Source organism: Augochlora pura, chromosome 3 (genome assembly GCF_028453695.1).
Source record: "Augochlora pura isolate Apur16 chromosome 3, APUR_v2.2.1, whole genome shotgun sequence".
NCBI lineage: Eukaryota > Metazoa > Arthropoda > Insecta > Hymenoptera > Halictidae > Augochlora > Augochlora pura.
Window position 1 is genome coordinate 5,301,994 of NC_135774.1, and position 26,370 is coordinate 5,328,363.

At 42.7% G+C, this 26,370-nt stretch overlaps 2 protein-coding genes across 16 annotated transcripts in view; one reads left to right on the top strand and one right to left on the bottom strand.

Annotated features, from left to right (window-relative positions):
• Positions 1 to 21,142, bottom strand: LOC144468201 (uncharacterized). Its single transcript, XM_078177512.1, has 8 exons — positions 19,993 to 21,142; positions 2,598 to 2,783; positions 2,312 to 2,459; positions 1,932 to 2,208; positions 1,176 to 1,419; positions 860 to 997; positions 506 to 793; positions 1 to 428 (listed from the first exon to the last, which is right to left on the bottom strand). The coding sequence occupies exons 1-8, from the start codon at positions 21,140 to 21,142 to the stop codon at positions 55 to 57; spliced, it is 2,805 nt and encodes a 934-aa protein (XP_078033638.1). The 3' UTR covers positions 1 to 54.
• LOC144468202 (uncharacterized) overlaps positions 7,235 to 26,370 on the top strand; it is a 22,870-nt gene continuing 3,734 nt past the window's right edge. For 2 of the 15 annotated variants that reach the window (XM_078177513.1, XM_078177516.1), the window contains exons 1-7: positions 7,248 to 7,612; positions 7,696 to 9,359; positions 9,566 to 9,853; positions 9,932 to 11,508; positions 11,590 to 12,900; positions 13,103 to 13,273; positions 22,526 to 22,774. In XM_078177513.1, coding sequence (XP_078033639.1) covers positions 7,713 to 9,248 — 1,536 coding nt within the window. In that variant the 5' untranslated portion in view covers positions 7,248 to 7,612; positions 7,696 to 7,712 and the 3' untranslated portion in view covers positions 9,249 to 9,359; positions 9,566 to 9,853; positions 9,932 to 11,508; ... (1 more) ...; positions 13,103 to 13,273; positions 22,526 to 22,774. Of the gene's footprint in view, positions 7,613 to 7,695; positions 9,360 to 9,565; positions 9,854 to 9,931; positions 11,509 to 11,589; positions 12,901 to 13,102; positions 13,274 to 13,354; positions 13,518 to 14,611; positions 14,744 to 22,525; positions 22,775 to 26,370 lie in introns of those variants that run through there. The other 13 variants (XM_078177515.1, XM_078177514.1, XM_078177521.1 and 10 more) reach the window with 13 other exon arrangements.

Sequence of the window (26,370 nt, forward strand, 5' to 3'; positions counted from 1 at the left end):
AACCTCGGACGGATCTTTCGGGGCGTTTCTTGACGTATCGCTCACTGGATCCTGTTACGCGCTCGCCTCGTCGATCACAGTGATCATTCTATTGTTCGGAGGCATGTTCGCGATGTGCCATTTCTGTTTCGAGTTCGATTCTTCGTTGGTCGATTGAAGTCCTCCGGGTCGATCGACGGAGTGGTCGCCTTTCGATCGTGCCAAGGACCATCTCCGGCCTCGTCGATCGGTGATGATTTCAGCCATCAGATTGTTCTCAAACTCCGAAAGCATCAGGTAGTTTTCGACCTTGTTGCACGACGTGATACAATCGCCGATGTAGTCGAGGTCTTCGAGCATGTTGTCCGGTAGATCCATATCCGCGATTCCTTCTTCGGAGATGCATGTTAGCTCGGGCTTCTCTGGTGGCAGCGCGTCGATAATCTCACCTGCCATAGAATGGCATATTTTAAGACCGCGTTAACATCTTATCTAACGCGGCAAATAACGCGTGGAACATGTTTACCTGGAGTCGGTGAAATTTCGGCACCAAGGACGAGTGCGGCAGCAGCAGCTCCGGCGGCTGCCACTCGAGGACTGTCATTGTCCGGTTCTTGACTGAACGACAGTTTTCGTCGCTGCGGGCAAGAGTCCGAGTTGCAGAGGTGCTTGGTCCCGTTAGACTTTGTATGTTTATGCCTGGACAAGCTTCTTCTGTGAAGATCTATGAAGAACAAGGTAAAACTGCCCAGCAGAACGCAGGTCGAACTGAAATAGTAACCAGCTTTCCCACCGTAGCCGACGTTCATGTATCCTGGAAAGTAGGGTATATGAAAAGTAGAGTAGAGTATAATCGCGAATTATGAGAATTTATGTTTACCTGAAATCGGAACTCCTATCGCTATTGGTATAGCCTGAGAACACTGCACGAATCCCCATGTTCTGGCAAAGTTTCTCGCCCTCACTCTTTCATACGTATACATCTTCAAACTATAGTGGTAGCCACCGCAGAATATACCTATATGAGCATACAAAGAGGAATTTTATAAAAACAGCCCACAAAGTTCTAATAATCGAGTACAAGCACTAATAAACTGAGCAACGTTTTGGTGCACGAATCAGTTAATCGTAGGTTTGCTCAAGAGAGACATCTTCATCGAAAGAGGCGGACTTAATCACGGCCGAGAATATTGTACCATAAATCCAGGCGAACATGACGTATCCGTGATAATTTCCTTGAACAGCGGTGAGAGCCAGAATACAGACTCCGCATACAAACACTGCCGCCTGCGTGAGATATTGGCGAGCTATCCTGCATTCGACGCTGCGATGAACAACCAGTAGACCAAAGGCCACGCAGCCTAGGGTCCAGGCTAAGCCGAGATAAGCTTGCAGCAGGATCACCGTGTCACCTAAGCCTTCTTCTTCCACTTGGTGTGCCTAGGATCCAGTGAGAAACAGAAAGAGTCTGAGAATACGAAATATTAACGCTGATCCCACCAGCATCGGTCGAATGATCGATCGCAATCTCCTCATCTCGGATGAGTTGTCATCTTAAAGTCTCGTTAGCAGGAAATAACATAATCGATCTTTTTAATCAACAACATTTCCCGAGAATTTAAATAAACCCAATGCGATGATTTTTATAAAGTGATAAATATGTCAATAAATATGAAAACTCGATATGAAAGTGCATTAACCTTTTGGTTATTCTTTTTCATTCTTTTTTGTTCGCATAAAAAAAGGTGTTGCTTTATTGCTGGAGATATAAGATCAGAATAAATGTACGATTTAATTAAAATAGATCTTGATACGTAATAATCTGCGACAGTATTTGTGCTTGAGAACTCGTTCGATCCACCAGGAGTGGTCAGAGGAAACTTTTATACGTGAGACGTTCGACCTGGAGCAGTGGGATTATAGGGGTTGAGAAGATGTTAAGCCGGTTTTACCAAATAAAATATCGGAGTGTTGATTCCGAAGGCAGATATCCCGGTGGACATCAGTAGTATCCTCACGGTTTTGCTCTTCAACGTGCTGAAGTCGAAAAAGGGTGGCCTATCATCAGTCTTATTTTTATCCTTGATCTTGCGTTTCTGATTTTTCAGGTGCAGAATTGCTCTGCGTTGTGGATGATAGAGGGACGCGCTTCGATAAAATGTTCCCAAAATGAAAGTGAGAAAAACTACACCGGTCACCGCTTGAAGACCTAAACGCCAACCTATTTTACTGCAAATAGAATGCACGATTTTATCCCGAATCAAATAGCAGACGATAAATTAATATCAACAACCAAGTAGGCTAAAATAATTAAAAGTATTATATCTAATACCTAATCGCTCCTTTTATAAAAGCCGACATAACAGCAATTCCAAGGCCACTTCCGGAGACGACGAAGATTTCAACGAACTCCCTTCTTCGTTTGAAATACTGTGCCACCATTAACGTACTGCAGTCCCTTGTTAAACCAACTCCTATACCTGTGTTCAAGAATTCAAGATAATCTGTAGATCCGTTAATATTTGCATTCTATATTCTAATATGATCACATGTAACGATGATATTAGCGTATCGTGTTCAATAATTACATGCAGTGTTACAGATCGATAATGACTAACCAACGACCGTGCCGTAACTGAAGAACAATTGGTGGAACTGTGTGGCGAACGAGGTAAATAGACATCCAAGGGCTGTAACGAGACCGCCCAGAACTGCCGTTAGTCTTGTACTTTTTCTTCGACATAGTGCTATCGTTACGGGAGAAACCAGTAAAGCAACGCCTGTTGAAATTGCACCAAGCCATCCTGAAAGAAACAATTAGATTATCTTAAACAGGTTTCTACTCTTATTTTTAAACAAGTGGAAATTAATTTAATATCGAATCTAGTCGAGCATCTCGTTATAAGCATAGCACGACACCGCGAAATTTACACCCACATTTGAGGGATTATATCCAACAAGAAATTTTAATCAACGCAAGTTAGCGAACTCCAAGTTTCTTATGAGTTTGACCTTCGCAAAGTTATTGCATTAATTCACACAGATTTATCGTTGGCATGTTCATCACGGTCTCAGAATAGAGATACTTGCATGGTAGAAGTTTATATAATGTCCTTTCTCGTTAATTAGTGCATGTAATATTTCGAAGGGTACGAAATAGATTGTAGTCCTCTTCTATCAAAGCTCTGTTGTGTCGAGTTTGCAATTTTATTCAACTAAATTTCTTCAAGAAAAGATACGAGATCCTGTCAAAAATAAATAATTGCGCAAAAACTTGAAAGTTTCTTTCACGTTACGACAGACTGACAGAAACTATTTAATCATTTCTTTTAAAACCCGCCACAGTCGTTCATTGTCTTTGGAACATTTAACTTCCCTGAAAGAAGTCACGGACTTTTTCTAAGGTCGTTAAAATTCAATAGTTTCCGAGCACAATAAAATTACCCAACGAGAACCGCATGTGCCAATGCCGGCGCGGTAATTCGTTGGAACAGCGTTCGTTACCAACCGAGCGATCGCGAGATTAATAACTCCTCTTTTTATCCATCAGGTGTTCTCCTTTGTTTCTGGGAGTCGGCCGTAACTTTTGCGATCGAAGGCATCTTTGGCCGGTTGATCGATGAGTCCACTCGACATTCGCGACCAGAGTTGCCAGGGAATTGATGGCGCGTGGAACTCTCCAAGTGATAACTGAGTGCCAGTTTGTCGCACAGGGTGCATGAGGTGACCATGTTCAGAATTGGTATCAAGTAATTCTACAGCATGCACATTTATTAGAATACATGTAACGTTTTCACGTATTATGGATAGCATCCTGCGAGCCATCAATTAATCTTCCTGTTTTCATTGTTAACGACGATTCGATTGATCGGACAGAGAATCATGGTTGGGATACTTGGACGAGCATGAAACGGCGAAGCGAGGTTATCGATCATTCCATAACTCGCCTCTAATTGAGGGAAACTCGGGCTTGCGAGCCGTTTATTATGATTGCAAACTCTGAGCGTAAAATATGGCTGACCACGATCAAACCCAGCATCAAAGTGGCACGTGAATCGTATAAATCATGCATTGAACTATGGTAATCAAGTTTGTGGGCATTTTGTGTACCCACAACGGCGATAGCCAATTTTTACGCACGAACAAGTATAGCTTGATGATTAGTCGCGAATGCGTTAATTGGTTATCGTGTGAGTTTTGATTTTTTATCAATCGATAAATATCATTGTAGATTTATAATTACAGCTATTCACTGAGATATTTTAACATCCAAGTTTTAAAACGTGTCCGAATATTTTCGTGAGTATACCGGACCAATGATAAGAATCTTCCGGGCAATGAATCTACCGAAAATGGAGTGGTAGAATCGCCTCAGACTTGCATTATAAGTGGGAAACAGTCCTAAGCATACTACTGCAAGTATAATGCTACCCTCTCCATAGCTGATTCCTGGCTTTGTCATCGTCTGGAGGAGAACAATTCGAAAGTGAATTGTAAGGGAGGCTATCGCTTCCACCCTCGATGCTTCCTTGTTTCTTGGAAACCGGAAGACGGATGAGAAGCACAGTGAATTGGCGAATGAAGAGCTCAATAACCCGATGGATCGTGAGGCTATTTCCTCGGCGACCCTATCCAAACAGGATAGTGTCTCGGGCTCGGGAGACCGAATACATAGTCTCCAAGATATAATCGGAAGCTCGTCCGGCGTCTGCTCCTTAAAATGCTTGGGGAAACTTTCGTCGGAATATCCCGCACGTAGCACGAATAGTGCTCGTGGTCAGGAAGCGAAGAGTCGCTTCTTCGCTTTTCGGGAAAACTGTTCGATCAAATCTTGCAAATACGATGCTCGTTGTCTTTCATTTTACAAGAAGAGGTAGCAGTTGTCGGGTCATTAATTTTTAGCGAAAACATTTTCTTATGAAGATGTGCTACACCTAAATCCTTAATGTTCACGAATACTGGACGATAATAATGCGACATAGTCGACGCGATGGCTCCAGTTTTCGGGGACCCTCGTGAATAATAATAATGAGTTGCTCGAACTTTCAACCCGGGACAACGGTAGCCTCGGAAATGGTTACAGTTACCGTTCCCCACGCGAAGGACCGTTTCTTTTCTTTTGTTTTCGCTGCATGAAATATTCAAACGGCATTCTCAGGACTTTCCTCGTGTCGCCGAGGTCTGTTGTGAACTAAAGTTTATGTATTTCTATATTTGGTACGAATTCTTTACTTAGATTTGTGGGCTTGTCGTACTCCAAACTTTGCGTCAATTCGAGTAAATCTTGATTGAAAAGATTGATTCCATTATCGTAGAAACGAAATTAACCAGATCTCAAGGTTACTGTGTCATCGTACCCGTCCAACATTTTCTTTTAGACAGTGGGCGTGTCCAATGTGCTCCACGTGGGGCCAGTAACCTTGAGCAGTAGCATAAATATAATCTTACTACGTATGTTAGAAGAATTTAATACAAGAGACATTTTTGCAATACAAGGAACAGAAGAATAGTGTAATTAAAAAAAGAATTGTTGATTCAAGGTTATGTCGTACCTACGTTAACTAGTGGCTGTCGGTATCGTTTCGTTCCTTCCAACAGCAGCCAGGATCCAACAGCACCATGAATTCCCGTGGCAAGAATTTGGACCATAACACTGGTTAGCACGACTATCCACCCCCAACCACTTTCAGGGTAGTAATGTTGTCTTATGGTGCATCGTGCAATGTATCTACAGCACGTAAGAAATCGTCGACGTGTTTATAATTGGACGACAGCCCACAGTCGCGATTCTAAATGCTTTCTACCATGTATCGCATGTACCGTTTTTTATTGTAGATACTCCTTTTACTTTTTTTTATATTTAACCGGCAAAAAGTATTATGTAATAGTATTATAGTGTAGTTCCCTAAACATATTTGCATAAACAGAATTGGAGGAAGTTGTAAGTAAAGTATTTCCTTAAAAAAGGCAATGGGTACTTTCCATGTACGATAATTGTATGTAATTCGTGAGAAGTTCACGTAAACAGACCTAGGGTTCTGAATCTCATCTTCCTCGATTTTTTTCAGATGTTCGGGCTCTTGTAGACATACGATTCCTTCGCACTCTCCGGAAAACGAGTGTTCACCTAGCTCCCCAGAAATTGCCACGCCGCTGTCTTCAAAGGCGGGACTTTGCACCCCATCCCTCTCGTTATGGTCTCGGGTCTTCATCCCTCGACAACGAGGCTATTGCCACCGAGACGCAACGTTCATACTTGCCAATTATCTTCCGTATCTTCTCGAACCTTTCACAATCTTTTATCTATTCGAACTTTCACTCCACAAACATTGCGAACCGCCTTCTTGTACCGATTTAGTCTTTATCATTTATTTAGATTTATTTTCACAAGTATTCTAAACTTACATCGCTATTCTATAGCGAAAATCTGTGAATGCTCTAGGTGCAGATTAGGGCAAAACTGAAAATTATAAATAAATAAATAAATAGATTCGTTTAACAAATTTCGCCGATTAGAAAATTCATTGTCGAGGTTATGATGAGTAAATATGGTTTAAAAATGGTCGAATACGAAATCGAAATTGGACTAGCAAATCTCAGCAAGAGATAGAAAGTGGATGTTATTCATTGTGCTGAGAACAACACCATGATCTTACCATTTTTGAAACGGCAACCCTACTATCATGAAGATACGTTCGAAACTTTAATTCGGTCACGGTGAGGATTAAATTCTGTGCATTCTGCGGGATGAAAGGTAGTCGCCAACGAAGATAAAGTTAGAGAGCCGTGTCGGTCTCTCTATTCTTTTACTGTTCCGGAAACTTTTGCGGTATGAGTTTTTTTGAACCGTATCGAGCCATTCACTTCGAAACAGAACTACAGAGACCGTAACCCAGCTTGTAGGGCTACTGCGCTTTTTCTTTTCATGATGTTGATTGAAAGAACGGACGGGAAACAATATTATCTTTAACCGGGCATCCCGTCTCTTTGTTAATGGCTGCAAGAGAAGAATTGGAACTGGGGCAACTAAATCTGTTTCTCAAACGAAGCGTCATGTATTTGTGAAAAAAATAAAATTTATAATGCTCTAAATACAATGCTGACAATTATTATTAATGATACCATAATACGTTAGCCATGGCGAACTGTCTTACTGAAGGAATGGAAGGGATGTGGTTCATGGAGAGGATTTCGAGGAGGGAGGGAGGGATGGAGAGACCTCACTGTTTCGTAAGTAGCCGTTACTCTGTCTCTGCCCCACTCTGCCCCACAGTAACCGGCTCCACTACCCTACGTACTGAACGAATGAAAATCAATATTCTGTAAAATATATCGTACCAGGTAAAATATCACATATCACGATATTAATTGTATCGGTAAAACATATTTAAATTATGGAGGAACAAAGCAACGATTGATTCTTTGACTTTTTGTTTTTACTCCCGATTTCAATAGTTCATTTACAGTATACAGTAACTTAGCCTAATTTTCGGTCGATGCGTTAGTTACTGTGCACAGTAAGTGAACCTATTTTTCGCTCGATGCGCGCGTTAGTTACTGTGTCGCTTACGACAGATTAGACCAGCCAACATAACCTCAAACGCATCTGTGTCGTATTTTTAAAAAGAGAACCGTAAGTATGAAATGTTATTAAAGCGGACATTTCTGATACGAACTTTTAAAAGACTTATTACGATATTACATTTATTTGTATAGAAACATTTTATTTAGAAATGAGCGCATCGAAAAAACAACGTATGCTGTACACCAACGAAGCGATCAATTTAGCTGTAAAAGCTGTTAAATCTGGAATGCCAATAAATGCTGCAAGCCGGAAATACCAAATACCAAGATCAACTTTGCATAGTAAAGTAATTGGCTTGTATGACAATAAGAAACCTGGGCCTATTTCCATTCTGCCACCTGATCAAGAATCGATACTTGTAGAATGGATTTTTGAATGCAGTTCCAGAGGTCACCCGGTAACTAAAATGCAATTGTTAAACAGTGTTCGTATTCTAGTAAAGGAGATGGGAATCAAAACTCCATTTGGTGAAAAAGGTCCTGGTAAAAGTTGGTATTCTGGCTTTTTAAAGCGGCACGAGGATGTGTGTTTACAAATGACTGAGAATTTGACTCACTCTAGAGCAGCGGTATCCGAAGGGGCCTTAAAAAAATGGTTTTCAACAGTAGAAACTCACTTAAAGGAAAAAGGTTTGTTTGATATCGATTCATCTAGAATATTTAGTACAGATGAAACTTCTTTGTCATTGGATCCTAAATCTGATAAAGCGTTGAAAAAGAAAGGAAATAAAAATATCTATTCAATTAATGAAAAAGAAGCCTTGACAGTGTTGGTAACAGGGAATGCGGCGGGTCAACTGGCACCCCCTCTTGTTGTATTTTCTTCGAAGCATATACCAAAAGAGATGTACGAGAAAATGCCATCTGGCTGGATCTATGGCACATCGGACAGTGGTTGGATGCAAGGAGAACACTTTTATGAATATATAACTAATGTATTCTACCCTTGGATTGTCAGTACAAATATATCTTTACCTGTGATTTTATATGTAGATGGACATGTTTCTCATCTTACGCAACCTTTGGCTAAATTTTGTGTCGCGAATCGAATTGAACTCATTGCCTTACATCCAAATTCTACACATATTATTCAGCCAATAGATCAAAGTTTGTTTTGCCCGATGAAAGCAGCCTGGGCAAAGCAAGCGAGTGAATACCAGCAACAAAATAATTGTTTGAGTGTATCAAAAATTGATGCTGCTCAACAATTAAAAAGAGTGTTTGACAATTTGGATCTCGAAAGGATTTTGAGTAATGGCTTCAAGACTTGCGGTCTAATGCCATTTTCTTCTAATGCTCTTAATTACTCTAAAATTTTTCAACGAACGAACGCGTCGAATCAATTAAGCGAACAGCCAAACGTGCGATTAAGTGTAGACGAAAGAAATCTAGATTATATCACAACTTTAAAGCGTATCGAAGAAAATATTAATCCCGCAACTCTAACAGTTTTTCAAGCAATGAGTAATACGAATGAATGGACTGGTCGAACGGAAGACACGAGTCTTTTTTATGTTTGGAATAATATATCGAAGCTTATCGAAGGTGATGGCACTCAACAAACATGTCCAATAACAAAATCCGAAGAACGAGATGTTAAAAATAATCAGCTCGATGACAATGGAAATAATAGCATGGTTGTGCTCGAAGAAGTCATTATAAAAGAAGAAAAAGACACGGAATAGGAACGCGAAAAAATTAACTGAGCAGCAAATGATAAAAAAGCAGAAAGTAATGAAAGTAATGCTCCTGCCAAAAAGAAGAAGAAAACTTATTACAAACATTTTGTAACCGAGGTTTGTTGAAATAAAATTTTAATTTAGTTAGTAAACCTAACTTGTTTACTTGAAACTATTTCTTAAAATGAATTTATTCAAAGAAAGTTTTGATATTTGTTTAAGAAGAAAATATCGATAAAAGAAAATTTTTTACCTTAAGTTCTTAAGATACATTAATTAAATTGCTGAAGTTATTTTTAGTAGCTTAATTCAATTTTTGCTAGGTCTGCTGTTGCTGCATGGTTCAATGCAAACTAAGGAAGGATACTCATCTTCCAAGAAATTGTTTGTTACAACTTACTACGAGCTTGAATTTTTACAAACGACTAATTTTTACACTGGACTAATATTACGTGTAAGGATTTGTTTACGAGACGAATACAAAAGTTCAGCCGATTTATAATAGTGAATGTTTGTAAAATACATGCTGGGACAAAATGTACTTTCACATGTTAAACAATAAAATTTTAACTTATTGACTTAAAGACAGATTTGTGCTGTTGAATCGCCAGGTCTTTTATACATTTTAATAATTTTAATATAGTGGGTACGATTGGATTTTCTCAATAGTTATTAATCGCTTTGGACAGGTGTAATACTTTGATATATCGATTGACGAAGAATGGATCTAGAATGTTGTTTATCGGCAGCAAGGAATGGTCTCGTTCAATAAACTAGGGAACCACAGATAGATCAGGACACAGGATCGATGTATTGACAGCGAAACAGAGTTGAAAGCCCATCGACTTCCACATTTATGTCCACCGCATGCGTATCGAGGTCACAGGAAACTGAATGCCGATGTTCTTTGAATTACAGTAAAAGCTCGACAAATAAAATAAACAACAAAGGAGATGCATTAAGTACAGAACTGAATGTGTAAACATATTTGTCCTAAACGGAGCGAAGGAAAGTAAAAGTTGGAGGATTTATTAAAACAGACTTCCATATCGGGGCGCGTCGCGGCAGTGCCCGCAATTTCGAATTTGCCAATGGTCCGTAATAATGAAACGATTCCGTCCATTTCATGAAATTGGAATTCTATTCAATCCTATTAGGTCCTTGCACGTTATTGAGAGACAACAGCAATAGAAAAATATTCGTAATTGAAATCATCTAATAAAACACGCAAATGCTTTATGGAACACTTTTTATGTTTGTTTGAATTGAGTTTGATAGTATGTCATCTGTATCGAAATGGTGTAAGTGAATAAAATAAAAAAAAAAAACATTAATAAATACCATTTCTTTCAGTCAAAGTTAATTTTGTTAATTTGTTCAATCAAAAAGTTTTCACTGCTGTATTCGACTCAACTGATTCGATAACTGATCTACAAGAGTCAATTTCGATCCGAAAGGGATCAATAATGCTACGTGTCATTCAGTCGGAATAAGAATATTTGAAACGAAAAATTGTCACGTTGCTCACTCTCACGATCTTTTTCTTAAATAGTTTCACTTCACTTGTTTACGATTCTGACATTTATTATTACAAATTATCACCGAATAAAGTAATTCGAGTTTTATTCAACTTTGTCTGCCATCTCAGTATTCTCGAAAATGTTATAAAATGAGACTAGTTTAATTAAAAAAATAAATCGCTCGCACAGAGAAACTATGGAACTCGTCGCGTTAATAAACAAATTTTACTTTCCTAGCGCCTTAGCCTTCGATATTAGCTTAAACGATCACTAAATAGAAAATCAAAATCAAAATGTCAAATACTGGGGTAATTCAATGTGTGTTTCTTTTGAAAATAATGATCAATGAAGATGGTTTACGTATCACACTCACAATGCCAATGTTTCGTTAGCACTACTGTATCTAAAGTCGGCTATTCGATATTTCCAATCGCAGACAAGTTTAATCGACGTTTAATTTAAGGTATCGCGAATTCCGGAGCGAAAGGTCACGACAGACTAGACGAGGGGCGCGTTGTCGAGCGCGGACTGGATCCAGTTAGATGGTTCCCACAAGAGGATCGCGTCGAGCTTGCGTAGGGGAAAACGAAGCGGGCCAATCCCCTCGTTCTCCGACAACGCCACGTGCATTAATGGACATACGTTTCGCGATGGAACTCGCGGTCTGTCGAGGTGAATCGAGTCGATCCACCATTCACCTGTTCTTCACGGTTCGGGGAGGTGTAGGATAAAACGAAACATTTAAGGTACGTTGTTACAACGAAAAATCTTAGTCTTTAGATCCTCATACATTAATTCTTATTTCACTTTCTTCTTTCTCATCTCAGGGCAAATGCGATCCGCGGCTTTGTTTACGAATTATTAATGAAAAACAGTGTTAATAAAAGGAGAGATCCGATGAGAAGTACTTGGCTCTGTCCGTTCCTTGCATTTGCGCTAAGGATACAGGTACTTCAAATGATCTCGGTAACTCCTGGCTTCCTGATCGGAAGTGACTTTTAGGGATTTGCGCGCCAGCTTAGGGAGTAAAAAAAGTGTATGAGAGTAAGTTCGAAAGTGGAGTTCTGTCATAAACATCGTTAACAGCGCAATTGTGAAAAAGAGTTCGTGAAACGTAATTTGAATGAAAATCATATTTTCGTACGGTGGACAGAACGGCGCGGCGTCCTAGCCGCTTGATCATTGCCAGGAAATTCCGACCGGAAGTAGACAAGAGCGAAAATCCATTCGTGTCGCAATAACGAGGAAACGACGATAGTCGAGGGTGGTCTCGAAGTGCCTGCTGGATTACTCTCGTCTGGAAGAGTGCGCAAATAACGTGGCGAATCTGAGAACTCACGAAGAGGCATCGTTTACTTGGCGCGACGCGGCACGGAGACGTCTTCGACCCTATTTTTACCGTGGCCCCCATGTTACAACTGTCGAATGGTCGAATGATATAAATCCAGCGTCTCGCCGTCTGTCTTTCAGTCGCGTTTCTTTAAATTCTTTCGGGCTGTTTTGCTCCGTGATACGTCATAATACGGACGCACCGAACACATTCTCGCCTTACCATTCTATTCTCGTTATGCTGTTCTTCGATCACATTCCTTCGGAATCAAGGACCACAATTTTATTGTTAGATACTATTTCGATGGGGACAAACCGAAGAAAATTAGATAGTCTGGTCGGTGGGAGAAGTAGACGGAACCGTGTTCCCTGCTTAATCATTGAACGAACGATGAAGTTTCCAAAAACATGTTCGGTTTACTTTAATTATTATTTACAACAATTGTGTGATTTTTCGAATAATTTATTTAATATTTCGATCTTCTAGAAGACTGTGTCCGATCGATAGGGACCAATGAATCCTCATGATCCTTCTCCCGCGTAGTCGACAACAACATTGGTACCATTTGTATCCGAATTGCCACCGTTCCTTTCAACAAACCACCCACGTTAACGGCAATTCTCCTACTTCGGTAAACCAATCTTCTCGAATTCGTGGAATGGTCAGCATTAACGATGATGTACAACATGAACAGCTCGAGTTGCCCTACAAGTGGTCGAGCTTAGAGAAGTCGCAATGTCAAGGCTCCGCACGGCGGCAAGCTGAGAACTCATCTATCTAGCCTGTCTTCGGTCGGCTATGATGAACGGTAAAAACACTCTAATCTCCTTTCGGTGTTCCCTAGTCGGAATAGGAGAAGCTTCGAGCTGTACCCGAATCTTGATCAGAGTCAAACTTTCATTTTTCTATTAGGACTCCCGAAATTAATTCGACGCACTTGTGACGAAAACAAGAGTATTACAACTCGTTTGTAAACGATTTAAATGATTTGTTCTTTTTCATTGAATTAGGAAAAATCAGGTCGAACAATAGAAAACGTGAGTTATTCGAGGAGGAGACAGAGATACATCTTAGGAAATGAGGATCGGAAACTGCGTAGTCAGTGAGTCAGAAGAGGAACAGAGAAAGGAAAATAGAGTCCCGCGTCCTATTCTGCGTCAAGGATCGATACATTTTTCGCTGTAAGTTTATCCACCTCGGACACACACTATAGTCTTTTGCAGTCAGATATAGTTCATCATATAGTACATCATTTTTTACAGAGTCGGTAATTCAGAGCCGGAGCCAGAAAAAAGCATAAAATGTAATGTCTGTACGGGACCTAAGTTTGTGTCTATCGAGACGGTAATTCAGACCTTGTGTTCCGAAGGTCTGAATTACCGACTCTGCAGAAAATGCTATGGTACGATAGCGCTCTCTACGTAGATCTCGTTGTAAATGTCGCTTATGAGTTACCAAGATCTATAAAATGCAATGTAGGAATGTTTCGTTATAATATCAGACATAATTGGCATAATCCGAAGCCCTTCACGATTTAACATTTTCGAGCTTTTGCACAGCTTTACATACAGTACTTTCATCTTTTTTAGAGTAATATTGCAGCAACATTTTGTATTCAAGTGGTAGTGACTTTTTATGCTTCAACCGCTTTTCAATGAAAACATCCCAATCGCTCAACCTAAGAAATTCAATCCTTAAAGTAAAACCAACAAAGTCGATCCACGTGAGATCGCATATTCACACTCGGCAAGACTGAGTCAACCTACAGTTTTCGCTTAAGCGACCGGTTTTCATAGAAGGAGATGTCCAGTCTCTTGAAACTTGTCGTAGCCATGGAAGGTGTTCAAATCATTCGCGAAACTGCGTCTATCTAATTGTAAGACGAATACAATCACGTCTGATTGAGCGTTCAGCGATAAGAAGGGTTTTATTTTTTGCCGGTGACAGCTAGGGAAGAGAGTCTTTAGTACCTTTCACGGAGAATATCTTTTCGCCCGGAATTCTATGTTCGAGGTTTTTATTTGCGTTTTTCCGGTTAGGGGAGGATACTATGCTTTTGACAGTAGGCGTCGGTTATGTATATTCGATGACGAAGCGATACGGGGGTGGAGTTGTTGGATACGAACAGTCTCCCACCTCCGGATCAGTGTCGAAAAGAAGGTTCACTGCGTGATATATCGATGACAGCGCTAACCGAAAAGATAAAGTGTCGAACCTAGATTGCACACGGTTTAAAATTAACTTAATTTTTATTTATTTAACGTTAGAACCAAGGTATTGTTTTTACAGAAAATTGCAATGTTTTGAAATTGTCTGTCGTAGGAAAATATAATATATGCGCGTAAAAATTAATTTTCAAAAATTCCGTCTCGCGTGTTTCTTATATGGAGAACGCTGTAGTCAAAGCGTTAATGTCATCGATGGACAAGTCCCTATTTCTTTTCACGCGATCTCAGCGCGATATAAATACCTGTTGTCCGAAACGAGAACGTTGCTTACAAGCGTCTATTCTGGTCCAGTTTATAGATTACTTTGCACGTTCACATTCGTTCATTAAGCTGAGCGAGGCGGTGAAACATCGCTGGAGGCAGATAGTCGTGCTGCTTGGATCAGAGATCTGGATCAGCTGTACGAGCTGCTATTAATTTGCAACAGAGTATCGTTCAACGTGGAATTGGTTCTTAACACCGCCAGTAAATCTCTCGCTTTAAGAGGCCTCTCGATACCCAGTATTGCTCCTTGAATTTCTATTCCGAAGTTCAGATTCTACGCGATCGGATGTCGAAAGGTCGATGTCGAGATTCAACTGGATTATAGTTGACTCCAAGTCATCAAATATTCCATTCGTTTGATGGACCGTTCTCTTGTATCGATCATTTTAACGACGTTGGACTCAAGCCGGTGCAAGCGGAGATAACGAAGATAACCGGAAATAAAGCGGGAAAGCCGCGTAATCTACGTAATGTGTTCCAATTTATTTAAAGATAACGGTAGCCTAGACGCGTCGAGAGTGAGGCTGCGATATTTCGCTGTAAATTAACTTAAACGCGCCCGAGAGAACAAGCATACCGCGTATCAAGGGGAAACTATATTAAAAATTATTTACAGTCGACGGGAAGCGATATAATCAACTGAAGCAAATTGGCCACGACTCTGAGGAAAAAGTATAACTGTCGAAGAAAGTGGGAACCCGTTTGTCACTGCACCTAACGCTAATTTTTATGGCGTCCGAAGATAGATAGTAGTCTCGACGCGATACTCGAGACCGGAATCTCTCAAAATACATTCCATTTTGTTTCGTGCAAGGCTTTTTTATCCAGTTTTATGCGCGTTGGTCGTAAATCAATATAATCTGTTTACTGCTGAGAAATAAATTGTAATGTTCTTTTCGTGACATCGACGCGGATCGTAAACGCGCCATTTTGAAATCATCGGACGTAAATCCGCTTTCTATGTACAGAATGACTCTAGCGTCGTCGCATCATTCGGACATTAGATCGGCGCGGCAATTTCATCTTTTTGTAGCCGACGTTTATGCGCATACTCATACTTTCTTAATAGGATTTTGCACGATCGTTGTTTATTCTCCTATTAAAGATTTCAGTTCCATAGTTCTTGGTAGCATCTATGGAAGCCATTACTGCTTCGATGTATTATATTTGTTAGAACCGAGATATGATCCGGAAGCCCGGGATAGAATTACCTAGTAATTACCTTAAAATCAATTACAGGAAACAGTCGCAGCTGCACACCCAACCGCAGTCGCATTAGATGGGCTGCAATTAAACGATCCCGCTGTTAAACATATTCGAGACTGTGAAATTTACAAAGTAAATCCATAGTACATATTTTTCAAACGATACATGTGGCAAACTTGAAACGTTACTTAATTTTTTGTGAACAGAAACGCAGTTTCCAGCAGTAGCTTCACCGACACTTGTGTCCATTATTTCCACGGGGAGCAGGTTTCGTCGCATCGACGACGGAAATTAAAAAAAAAATCATGTGGCATTGCACGCATGCCGTGCGATTCCTTTCGTTCTCCGCGTTCTTCTTCTCCGCTCGGAAGTAACTTTCCCGCCATCTTTATGTCCGTTGCACAGATAAATCTGCCTCCTTCTTCCCCTCTCCTGGGGAGGGAATTGTTGTGCGTTTCACCTCACCCTCGATTCGCAACCTCGTCCGGTATTTTTGCACGGACTACTCGTATCTCTCATTACTTTACGGCGGGTAATTTGCGGGGCCGAGGAGCCGTTTGTAGCCGCCTCGAGTCGCTACTTTATAACGGGCTCGGTTAGTCACGCGTGTGCAAGTGGCATGATCATCCCTCTGTCCCTCGGGGACCAAACGCCTCGTCGCGAACTGCTTCTAACGAATTCGATTGACGGCGTCGACACCCCCGCCCCCAACATAGCTCGTCGTCCTCGATATTTACAGTTGACAGAAACGATGCCCGTACCACCGTACATGGAACGTCGTCGTCGTCGTCGTTGTGTTCCGGCTAAGGAGTAGCGGCAGAAAATGGGCCGTGAAAGTAGCACAGAACGAAAATAAGTTCGACCGGTTGTTAAGTTAAAGAGCTACTTGATGCTTCGCTGCAGAGCCTCGATCGTTTCGACTTAGGCGGTTGCATTCTCACGCGCACTTTCGCTCCTAATTGTTTCCAAATCGCGATGGTCGGTTGTCGGTTGGTACGTCGCTGAAATTAAAATGATTCGAGCATCGATCACTTTTTGAATCTCGAAATCTTATTGTTCGAATACTTTTGGGAGTACGATGGTCTTTCTTCCACCGCAATCTTTTTCTCAGAACGGTAATGTTTTCAGGAGACGACAAAAAGAATTCGTAACCGATGAGAAAGGCGGAGCGCACGGGATCCTGGGTATTCCCGCCCGATTGTTAACATCCACGAAACGGGCATGGTTCCATCGTCGCTGATACCAGAAATCCTCTTACCGGGGATTCTCTGTCCTCCCACGACTGTCACCTTTCTTTATCTACGCTGTTACAATAATCCTCGTCCCGAACGGAAACCTTCCCAAGAGGCATCCAAACGAAAGCCCGCGACCTTAAGAAGCGGAAATTCCGACGCAAAAAAGAGAGAATGGCCGAGGAGAGAGAAGCGGTAAAAAGCATGGCGGACGTTCTCAGAAAATTTCGATCACGTTCGTTCGCGTCGTTTCATCTTTTCGCCGCAGTCTCGATTTTCAACTTGTTTTCCTCGCGCTCGACGAATTCTACGACGTCAACCCGCGTATTTCACACCTTCTCGGATGCGGAATCCGGATTGATTTTAATCCAGCCGAGCTTAGTACAACTTTAGATCCGTACGAATTACTGATACATTAATTTCTTTGACCCAATTTAACAATTTTGACTTTTCTATAATTTTTTAAATTACGTAGGTAACGTTTTATACCAAGCATTCAGCAATTTGTTTGAATTAGTCAACTGTTACGCGTCATCGATCATCGGTCAGATATTCCACTCGTAGTCGAGCAATTTGAATCACTTTAGCCGCCCGACAAAGAAGTCGGCCCACCTGAGAGGATAATTATACTAGGCTTTTTACAGCCGCAGTCAGGATTGCGTGTGCACGCGTTCGTTTAGCGCGAGGAACACTTTCTCGAATGGGAACAGGATCAACGGAGATCCGTCCGTCTGACGTCAGTTCAAGACGTTATATTCTCGAACCGTTTCGATGGCATCGAGAGGATAGGTCCTCGGGCCGGGTGACGTAAACTCGAAAGAGCAATTCGTCTTTATTCGATCATTTCGGGAACATGGTCGCACCCTGATCGATAAAACTTTATGAAATGATGGCTGCAATTCGGAGGTTTCGCGCTAATTATACTAATTTGGTGCATCGACGATGTCACTCAGATTCGGAAGAAAGCGTTGCTAACGACTAAACAATATCGTTTAGATCCACTATGCTTTTGTTTTTATGGTAATTGAATAGTCTCAGTCGTGTTACCGGTTCGGTTCAGTCGGCCGCGTTACGATAAGGCAATGCGTGCTTCCGTTTCAAGAGATAACTGGGCCACTTGCGAGAAACACCGGGAGACGACCACACGCCATCTCCTTGGAATTGCGAATATTTTCTGCAGACCTGTACAGAGTTTTCGCGACGATCTCCTCTTGGGAGTGTCGCTTATGGCTCACAAGCTGCGGCGGAAATTTTTAGGTTCTTGGTCGCGAACGAATCGCGCGCGATACATTTTTTAAACCTGTCTTCGAAGGTGTAAAAAATGGATGAAAATGTTTCGGAACTCGGAACGCTGCCAACGCCATACAATTATTCTTGAAAAACATTTTGCGCTGTACACGCGTACACGTGAATCGTCCAGTATCGATCTTCCATTGTATTAAATCGTCTTCAATGTATCACGTAAGTTTCGTACGATAAAAACGCGTAACCAAGTGCCAATAAAATCTTTTTGTTCACAAAGTTACATTTCCACGATCCTAAAAGTAGATCGGTTCGATGGAATACAGACGCGCGTAAATGTGCAAGGTGCAGCTTCGAATTCGGATTGAATAACTTACATACATGCGCCAATGTACCGATTCGAATATCTGTTTGCGCGCACGAATTTGATCAGCCGCGTGTTCGTGTAAAAGAACTGGGTCGATACAAGACCGTATCAATGGATTTCATCCATTTTTATTTTGTATTCAACGCGTTCGAAGCTAACGCGATTGTTATTGGGTAAAACATTTTCCTAGTAATCGAATTTCAGCTAAAACGAAATTTCTTTCTCATTCTAAATTCATTATTTAAAGGCATTCTTATTTTATTTTGAAAATTTCATAAAATTTGGCTTTACGGTAATCATATCGTACCAGAAGTACCTGCTTCTAATCGTTAAAAATTAAATTAGACACTTTCACCATTATACTCGTAGCAAGTAGAAATGGAAAGCGATGGGCAGACAGGTTATCGATTTTCTCTGCACAAGCATTATTTCTCTCGCTGTCCTTATCGTTATTCCCAATCGGTACACGTTGGTCGCTTTTTAGCGCACATATGTAGGTCCAGCGACAATGTGAAATCTCCAAGCTTCGTTTAGCTACGTCGCGTGAAAAATGTTTACTAGGTAAAGCGTCGAGTTATTTGAGAAACGTTTTTATTCCATTGATAAAAGCTCGCAGGCATAATTGAAAAATGTACGGTCGTCGGATTACCCGCTGTATCACCGAAAAAGCTTTAATCCCCTCAAATACCGGCGTACGAATGATTCAGCTCCGACTCGGGAACGGAAAGCTCCGCGATCGTGGTAAGTGTCGATGAAATTAAAGCGCATCAGCTGTTGGATGCTCGCGACTGCGCGAAACGAGGGTGGAATCACGATGCATCTTCCACCTCGTTATTCGGCTACGACCGCTTTGTCCGTGCGACAGTTTTTCGTTTCTCCGCCGTGGAACGCGGGTACTCGTCGGTCTCGGCGGCTTGGCGGTCGGCCAATTGCAACGAGCGCCGTCGAGTATTCCTACATCTGCCGCCAATAAACGGGTTATGAATCGCGCTAATTATACGCGACACGTTCTTACCGGCCGTTTAATTCACCGTCGGGAGTGAAAGAGAGAGTGAGAGAGCGGGGCAGCCGATTCGCTCTTCAGGAAGCACTCGTTGCTCCCCGAGCGCATCCCACTCGGGATACTCCTCGATCAGGCGCTTGCTAATGTTCCGCAGAAAAAGGCTGTCGAGCCGCGTCCGCATAAACTCCAAAGAAATTCTAAACGCTAAATTTACCATCACCGATTCTTCATCTTTCATTTCGCGATTTTCTGGTTTGCCGAGAAAACGGTAGCACGTCGCAGTTACTTCTTTTATTTTGCACAGAGATCCATATTCTGAATCTAAATATTTGTTTGTAGATTGCAAAATTCGACTAACCTGACTCCAAGTACTCGCGACGGCCAAACATGCCGGCCATCTGTTGCAGAAGAATTCCGCTGGCTCCGTGTATCCCGTGCGACAGCATCTGCACTATCATCCCGACGACCATGACGATCCATCCCCAGCCTCCTTCCGGATAATAATGCTGCTTGAGCGTGTGCAACTGCTTCCAATCGGCTACCCATTGCTTCGTGTTGTGCATCGGCCGATCCGCTGGCGTTTGCTCGTTGCCGCTGCACGCGACGCCGCTGTCGTGCATCGACAGACGCGGCAAGGACCTGCTGCGATAAAGCAGGGAGGCAACGGGAGGTTCGTGGTCCTTTGCGTCCTTCTCCTCGTAGCCGTCGAGATAACCGGCGTATCTCTCGAGATAAAGATGCCTGTCCCGAGGCACGCGAGACTCTCCGCAATTTTCGTGACCGTGAACGAACGCCGCGTCGTCGGGGGATCTTTGTCCGGCGATACAGCCGGGGTCCCGACTCGCCGATCGAGACGTCCTCCTAGTAGCGACATCCTCGAGTATTTTCTCGCTCGTCCCGACTGCGGAATCTTTAAGAGGATCAACCAGTTTACGAGGTACTTCGGTCCCGGAGAGCCTGCAGCCGTCGATTCGATCCAAGATCGGATTCTGGGGGTTCCTCGTCGCTGGGGCGCGCAAATCTTCCCGATCCGTTCCAAGGTACATGGTCTCCAATCGGCAACGCTCGTTCGATAGTTTGCAGGCAGTCCTGTCAGAGATCGATGTTTCCTCCTGTAAACTGTTGCTCTTGACTTTCACTCCGTCGCCGACCCTAAAGTCCACGCCGAGACGGCTTCGACCGCGCATCCGGAACTTAGGTGCGTCATTCTCCAAGACGTTAACGTTTCTACTGTTCGCGCAGGAAGATAACGGCTCGACTGTCCCTTCGTTAGATTCGTTATCGCGCTTGATAAGCGGACTTCTTCTGCCAACGTTTCCGCGGACCATTGGGTCGAATCCCACCCGTGAAACGTCGTAGTCGTTCGGGTCCTCGTGGTCCTCCATGATGATATATCTCTCCATTCCGTCATCGTTGCCAGCCTTCCGATAACCCGATGGATTGTTCGCCGATCCTTTGACCGTGATCCGGTCATCGCCAATTTCCGAATCGACGACAACGGCTGCCATTATCCGAGTCTTTCAGAGACGTTCCTCGACTTCGCGCCCCCGTCCTCGTCTCCTTCGCCGTCTACGTCTTCGTTTCTCTGCTTCCTCTGTCTCCTCCGGCTGTTCCATTTCCGAAGGATCCCTGCTCTTCGTTGCTGGCTGTTCTTTCCGTCGCTATCGGAAACAACGCGTCAGCGATATAAAACGGGAGACCGTGGACTATCGAATTTGACGTGCCGGCGACGAAGACTCGAACGGATTAAAAATCCGTCCACGAGTTCCGCGGTCTCGGCAGCGATTTCGGTAGCGATCGTCTCACTAGTCACCGTTCAGGTATAAGTATCTCGATCCCGATCTAAGCCTGTCGAGAACACGAGTCGCACGAGGAAGCAACCGTTCGCGACACGCTCGGCACGCAAACTGGCCGAGAACCGGCGCGGCCAAGAATCGTGCGGCCCTCCGCTCTGCGACAGCTGCGCTTCTGGAGTCGGCTGGATCAACCGAAGCCCGAGGAATCCCTCTCTCTTTTTCTAAACCCCCTCTCGCCGGTCCTTTCTCAGATTTTATTTGGATCACAACGTCCTCGGTGTTCCGGTTACCGAACTGTACTCTTCCTACAACGGAATCGTGCTTAGGAAATTGTTCAAATCACGAATACGATTGCCGTTATGTGCCAAGTTGATCGCTGAGTCGAAAGACTCATTTTCATCGAGTGTTTTAACAAATTTATACTATTGGAACAATTTGCTTGTCGAGAGATACAAAAAGAAAAGACAACGGCTATTACAACATTTTCGTAAGCTAGTCTAGTAGCAACTTTGCAGGTATGCAAATGAAAAGTGTCCAACGGAGGTTGTTCGCTCCGCGTAATCCTTTCCAATTTGTGCGGCACCGCAATAAGTCCAAAATCTGGAAGGAAACGTCATCCCCCGTTAGTCGAACACCCCGGAACTATCTCGAGTTTAATCTGTCCTTGCCGCGTATCGTCCTTACACACTCCTGCGCTGCGGAGTCTTTATGGCGTTATGTAATTATAGTCGGACCGGCATGCCAGCAGGGATCGTCGGTAATTTTGTCAGGCTCGAAAGTAGAATCGCCGCGATGACCCTAACTTTTTCATTTCTGGCGAAAAGTTCTTTCGCGTTGGAGGCGGTTTTCCCGCGATCCTTGCACCCTAAATCCCGGAGCCATTGTGCCCGTTCCTCCAGCGGTGTTATTTTTTCAGCCGTCAGAATATATGGTTTCGTAAACGCGCGTTTCCATTGTCGAATAAATATGATTATACATTTGTATCGTTATGCATATACTATACATTTCTATCGTTTACGATATGTAAGCGATCTAGACTATATATTTGTATCTTTAAATTCGACAAATATTTCTCATGTACTCATATTGTTTCAGCGTTCGCAACGTCAATGCTTGAGTGGCATTCATCCATTCGACGCAGGATATATTGAAACTCATCTGCGATTAAGTATCGACGTAATATCGGGGACAGGAAGTGCTAAATCGTTCGATCAACGTTGGCTGATACCCTTGTGGTACGTTGGGAAAAGAACCAGCTGGCAGCTATTACGCGTCAAGATGACGCGCAACGGCTCGGAAGACTGATAATCCTGGGAATCGATTGCTCTGGATCTCGCTCGTAAGGTACACGATATTTGAACGACGAAAGGAAAGGTTGTCGCGTCTCTACGCGACATCTTTTTCCACCTGTCTTCCACCTAGATTTCGTAAATGTAATTTCTGACATTTCTAAGAAAATTGCTAGGTACTATATTCGTCTGACCACTTTGCAAAACATGGCCAAAGTTTTCCCTTAATCAATAAGTTTTTCTCGAGTCGATAGCAGCGCACAGAGGGATCAAAGTAGAAAGACAAATGAAAGAACGGGAAGACGAAAGTTGGATAAAAGGCGCCAGAACATGTGCAGTCTGAACGATTTACTGGATTCTCCCCCAATATTTGATCAACGGATAAATAGAAGTGCGTTGGTCGGCGATTTGTGACAAATACCTTTCATAACTGTCGAGTTCAACTCGTAACAACTCTTATATGTTGCCTTTAAGAGTTGCACGATGGAAGAACTAAAGGAAGACGAATCGATGAAGAAATATTGCCAAGTGTCGTTATGGGGTGAGAAAGGAGGCATTACGGTACGTCGAGTAGTCGGTCAGAGCATCGAATTTATGCGCATCTGTCGAGTTTTATGCCGATGTTAAAATTTCATTTAACGAATCGCCGAGTTTCATTATCTTTAATTGTACTTTTCGAGTGGTCGATGATATGCTACCGAAGTTTCGCGATATCGAGTTTCATCTTTCAGCGTTATTAAAGTTCGGAAGTAATATCTTCCACGTTATCGGAGACGAAAATTTACTACATTCCGCAGCTGTCTGCTAAACAACTTCGGGAAGCTGTACCGATCGTTCGACTTTTCTAATTAAAAAGTAGCTACGATGGAAAGAGGTAGATGAAGCTCCGCCATAGTTTCGGCATTTCCTTGCGTAACCAACTAAAACCATCTGTTTCTCGTAAATTTTAGGTAAGACTATTAAGATCGAGCGCGAACTCGTCCAAAGAAATCGCGATTCCTTTCATCTCTGACCATTACTCGTTTCGCGTCGGTGAAACAGGTCAGAGCCAACCTCTAATTAAACGTTTGTTGCCGTAATTTGTCATCAAAGCGAAACCAAATATTCCAGTAAAATGCAATTTATGGGTTACCTAGCTGTCGCAAGGAATGCAGTTCAACCAAGCTGATTTTCGAGTGCTATAAGTAGAACTCCAATATTTTATTTTAAATGCTTCTTCCTGTACTACTACTACCACTACTACTATTACGAATACTTTGTACATCGACTGTACCAAGTTTCCTAACAAAATTTGCATTCGCTCGAGTATCCGCAGTTTAGTTAATTACTTATTTTGTTTATTAGGGCAACGCAGGTAATGACAACATGAATTCAACAGCGTTTAATAAGTCGACCTTCGGGTGACCTTCGCGAGAGTTACGGAAAACAAGGCCCAGAGGAAAACAGTAGCCTTGCCGCAGTAATTGATCCAGCGGAATGAACACTGTTTAGGAGGAGACAGAACGGAGACATTTCGCGCTAAAATACCAAGCGCCTAGAGAACGCGGCTGCTCTACAAGTCCCGATAAGAGCACTCGCCGCGATAATACGAACAATGCCACCGTCAGATATACGCAACTACCCAAAACTCCTCGCATAATTCGCCGCAGCTTGTTCGCATCTGAATTTCATCAAGTCGGAAATCGTATCCGGCTGCAACTGCGAGCGACGCATGCTTAAACCCGTGCAGACGCAACGAGACTCACCGGCGGTGTGCAGCGGATGGTGATAAAACTTGAGGGTGGCTGGCAGAGTGAGGGTGGCCGGAATCGACAGTTGCAGCCCTGGTCCTAGCACGTGCACCAAGGTGCTGACGACGGTCACTACCCATCCCCAACCGCCTTCTGGGTAGTAGTGCCTGGTTAGGAGTTGCCTGGCTTGCACCTGGGAGCTACCTGGATGTGGCGAACAGTTTTTCTCTTGGTTGCCGATCCGCTTCTCCTTCCTCACGTTCTTCGGAAGGCTGTCCCCATTTCTGGGCTCGCAGTTCCGCTTTGCTCGCGAGTCCAGCAGCGGCCAGGATCGCGCACGAGATATCGACATGACGCGCGCGTTTCGGATCAGCCTGGGGCAAACTACGTGCCCGTGTCGTCCGCGACCGACGGCGTTGATCTTCTCGTCGATGACCGCGGCCCTCGCGACCGACGACCCGTCGAATTCCTTAGAGACATGCTGCCGGTCCTCCGGAGGGCAGCGTGCACTCCTTTCCCGCGTTTCTGTCCGTTAACGAGACAATTTTCCCGCTTCCGGTTCGCCAAGCACCGACACGCTTCTTCCGGTACGTTCTCGCCGTGTTTATTTGGAATTTCACTCGATCCTATCAGACGCCACGCTCCCCACTACCCTTCTCGAAGTATAAAATTCTCGAGCAGTCGACGGATTTATCTGGCGAGAGGATTGTAAGGTTTTCAAACCGGGCATCGAAATAAACAGGTACCGTCTGCTTTTAGACAAAGCACAGGGTCTCGGCGGTCAATTATTGCCATTGAAAATAATGCGCATAGTTTTCTTGTGCACGCAATGAATCGAGACGCCCCCCCCCCCCCCCACAAAAGTGTTAAAATACTTGAAACTTGTACGGCTCGTGTTTGAAATAGAATCTATTAAAAAGTTCGCAGCAGGCGGAGAGTAGAAACTTTGTAAGCGGTGGATGAAAAGATAAAGAAGAAATCTTTTTGCCGATCTTTGAGTTGAAAGCGGTAATAAATAAATGCGCGGATAATAACATATTTTTTACATATTTTAAATGGCGGGCTCGGGAAGCCTCTTCCCTTAATCTTTTTAGGGTTAATTCTTAATTACTCGCATAAGGGGTGTGATAATCCTCAGTAGATTCGGTTTAATTAAGCGTGGTTCTAGAGTAGTGAGCGTTACTCGAAGAAGTTTTCATTTAATGAAACTTGCTTTTCCTTTAATTAAATCTGTCCGCATACAACAATTTGTGGTTCAGTTAATAAAATGTGAATGTCCCATAAGATTGGCTAGATTTTAAAAAGCGGAATAGTTTGAAATGTCCTGATTCATCTGATTCATTTGGGACAAAAACTGTTTTCCTCACAGCTTTTGCGACAATTGTTTTTTTATCATGATCCACATGATGTAATATACTGATTAGTATGCATGTCTGTTGAATAAGTATGTATATTTTAGAACGTGAACAAACAAGATTAATTTGACGAGACAGTGAAATATATAATGAAATTGAATTCTAATATCGCTTTTTTGAAAACGTTCCGTCGCCACAAACGCAGGCAATAAAATATGTCATTGCTACCAAGAGAAAACAACGGTTTTCCGCTAGCCTGCCGACAATGATTTACAGTACGCTGGTGTTCCGTAGGCCATTAATGTTCCCCAGTACACAGTTTCAGAAACAATAAACGAGGATCACTAACCATTCGAGCAATTGTTAATTTATCGCGGACATTAATATCTACCCGCTCTTAGCAAAGAATTGTTCGAAAGCCGAAAACATAAATCTCTTAGCACGTACACTCCCTTCCAAAAGTATTAGGATATTATTAACATAGGGCATTATTCATATATTTTTCACATTATGCTAAGAATAACAAATTTTGTAAAAGTATGTAATGAAGTTTCCTTTTCGTCGAC